Raw genomic sequence first — 3,307 nt, forward strand, 5'->3', positions numbered from 1 at the left:
ATGGACCACTGCTCTGATATGGCATGACAGTTCCCATTAAACAACTTCAGTTCAGTAGCTTTCAAGAATTTTATCTTATTAATGGCTTAGGGAGAAAAATCAATTATCATTTAGATCCAATTCTGTTGCTTACATAAGAGTTTGGTTTTCTAGTATGCATTCTTACCATTAGTCTGTTATAGGCCATAAAGCAGTAAACACTCTTACCTGTCATGGCTACTTAAAGGAGATAAGCAGCAATTAAATCCCTCTCACTACACTATTGCCTACAAAACCCTTTCCAGCCATCCAAGAAGAGTTTGTTAGCAATAAACTATCCGTAAACAGTATTGGGAAAAGACTAGATCAAGGATTTCCAGTTCTTTACAAAGGTCCACACACAAATGGTAAGTTAGGATTTATTTATGTTAAGTGACCTCCACTTCAAGTACAGGGTTAAAGGTCAGAATGCCATTTATAACTTGACAGTACAAGGAATGCAGAATATTGTTTAGATTGAGGGTCCCATACAACGTTCTGGTCCAAATAGAGCAATGGTCCAAATTGCTGCTGTGGTCCAAGTGTTCAGTGATCCTCTTCATAGCCAGTTGGGAGAGGATTAGCATGAGGATTGTGAAACAGAGTTTTGTTCCCATCTCCCCATGGAAAGGGCTGTTGAAAGAAGTAATTGATAAGATTGCTTGGTAACTGCTTGACAAATCTGCTAAGGCACAAGAAGTCAACTCCTATAACAATGTTTGAGTCTGTACATATTACAGAATTTGGAAGCCTGGAGTAAGTTGAAGCTGAATTTACACCCACTACTTGTGGTAACACAGCAGAACTCTTTCTTGAACGCTTGGATAAATCTACAATTCTAAAGATGTGATAGTCTAGTCAGCACTGCACCTCTTGCACTGTATACAAGCATCTGTAGTAAAAAGACACTTAAGTGTAGAAATGAGTTTGATTTACCAGTATCCCAAGACAAAACCTAAACCATGGTACTTTGAACTAAATATTAGAGGCAGCTTATTACAAATTCATTCTACTTAAAAAAAATAAGTAGCAGTAGATTCAAGAACTATAAAGAGCCCACCACTACTTCCACCCCATTAGGGTTCTTTTATCAATAGCTTCTGTTAGGGATGACAGTTATTTGACATTACTTCAGGGATTCTCAATAGTTTTCATAGCAAGCCCTCCCCTCCCATTTAGCAATTTGTGAAAGACAGGGTGATCTCAACCTGACACCTGTGAGAGACCCCTTGGCTGAGAACCCATGCTCCAGTTCCTTCTACCCTTTCATGCATGACAATGCTGCCCTTTGATTGGCGTGAAATGTAAGTTAAGGGGGAAAACTATTTATGACCAAAACCTTGATGTTTAATGTTTCTTACATATGCCTGAGTGTAAGACACTTTAAGATAGGAGAACTCAACATCTACATATAAATGCCACATTTGACAGCCTAAACGCTCTTCCCCCTGCCTCAACAGAAGTGAGCTCTTGATTCATGACATTACACATGCACAGATATTTTCCCATCAGTCAGTTCTACCTCCCATCACTTATACCTACTGCAAAAAAGCCAAGCTGTAGTAATCTTGGAATAAATAAATTCAATGATTGAAGATAAGAGCATCTTTAAAAGCATTGTTGCATATACCTTGGTCCTGATGCGGAGGTGAGCATAAGGAACAAACTCTTCTCTTTCATGTTCATGCTGCATCTTTAAGTAGCAGTTCAGCATGCATACACCAACACCAGGAAGAGCAACCACAAAAGACAGGATCTTCCATGTCCGAGCTAATGAAGGAAATAAAATATGGTGAAGATAGTCAACAGTACAGCTAGTCAAAAAAATGAGAATTTCTATGTGGTCATGCATTTCAAAATCTGTTTTGAATTAGAATGAAAACAAGTTTTCATAATCTCTCTAAATTCTGAAAATACTTTGGTTTTGGATAATTTGAGATTTGTTTGAACAATTTTTCAAAATTTGTTTTCAATTTTTATATGAAAGCAGTAGGGACATGATTTCACATGATATAGCATCTGGTATTACATACAAAATGACAAATCAAATACTATATTCAAAAATTCTATTTAAAAATTTTTTGAAAACAAATTGTGTTGAAAACATTTTGAAGGGAAGTTTCAAAGTCTTCAGTTTTGTGAAAAAAAGTTGGTTTAGTCAACAGTGTTTTGGCAGAAGACTTTAAATTAATATTGTCTGATCAGCTCTAGTTAACAGTTTCTGAGACAGTAGCAAGCTTCTTATACTGCACTAACTCCCTGAATATTTCCTACATCTGTGCTGCACTAATTCAGCTGACAAACACCCTGGACAGACATCTTCTAATGCAATAGTTTTCAAACAGGACTATCAATGTTCTAGAAACACTTTCCTTATCAGCAAATCGATGCACTTAGAGAACTATGCAGAACATGGCTAAGGAGGACTAGATTTGTTTGTATGGTGCAGTTGGGATCTCTTGTGAAGTAGCCCCGTAACTCCCTTTTTCCTATCCCCACAGGTGTACACAGCACCTTATAAACACATGCTATAACCCCACAAGTGCACGTATAGTACGGCCTGTCTACGTAAGGACAATTACAGCAGCGTGATTACACCAATCGGTGCAAACCCTTGCACCAGGGAAGACTTCTCTGGTGCATTAGGGCTTTGCACCAATGTAAGCTCACCATTGCAGAGTCCCTAATGGCGGCAGGCCCTCGTACCAAGGAGGACTAATACCCTTGTGATTTTTTACACAAGGGGCATTCAGAGACCCTAGGCCAGCGGGAGGGAGACGCACAGACTTGGGGAGGGGCAGGGGAGAGGCGTCTCCCCGGCCCAAGGACGGGCTCGAACGGCGGCTTACCGCCTCAAGCCCGTTCCCCTTGGCCTGAGGGGGGTTCGCTCAGCGCAAGGTCATCGCCAGCCCCGCCCGGTCGCGGCTCCTCCGTTACCTGCCCCGGCCTCCCCGTGAGCCACTGCCGACATAAGCCGCCCCAGCGGGGTCCGGGGAGCGCCGGCGAGAAGCAGCTGGGAGACTCTTGCGAGCGCCGCCATCTCTACCGCTCAGGCTAGTCTGTGGGTGGCGTAGCTTCACCAATCACGGGAACAGGCAATAAGCAGACGGGAAATGGGCGGGAAGACGGCGGCCTGCGTGGGACACACCGGCACACCATGCGCATGTGCTCCAATCCGGGCGCCATCTACTACATCCGGACCCACGCGAGGATTGCCCCTAGACTCGTACTGAGCATGCGCCCTGCTCCGAACGGGTTCTACCTCGAGGCTGACATTGAGGATTGCAAT

The 3,307-nt window shown here is 42.8% G+C and overlaps 1 protein-coding gene across 1 annotated transcript; it reads right to left on the reverse strand.

Moving 5' to 3' along the window:
• Positions 1-384: 384 nt before the first annotated feature.
• On the reverse strand, positions 385-3,098 carry LOC112105307 (cytochrome c oxidase subunit 6A1, mitochondrial). The gene is made up of 3 exons (XM_024198048.2): positions 2,956-3,098; positions 1,649-1,788; positions 385-651 (listed from the first exon to the last, which is right to left on the reverse strand). Exons 1-3 carry the CDS (start codon positions 3,056-3,058, stop codon positions 565-567), a joined length of 330 nt encoding a protein of 109 aa, XP_024053816.1. The 5' UTR covers positions 3,059-3,098; the 3' UTR covers positions 385-564.
• Between the last annotated feature and the right edge of the window lie 209 nt (positions 3,099-3,307).

Source organism: Terrapene carolina, unplaced genomic scaffold (assembly GCF_002925995.2).
Source record: "Terrapene carolina triunguis isolate 2854851 unplaced genomic scaffold, T_m_triunguis-2.0 Scaffold790, whole genome shotgun sequence".
Lineage (NCBI taxonomy): Eukaryota > Metazoa > Chordata > Testudines > Emydidae > Terrapene > Terrapene triunguis.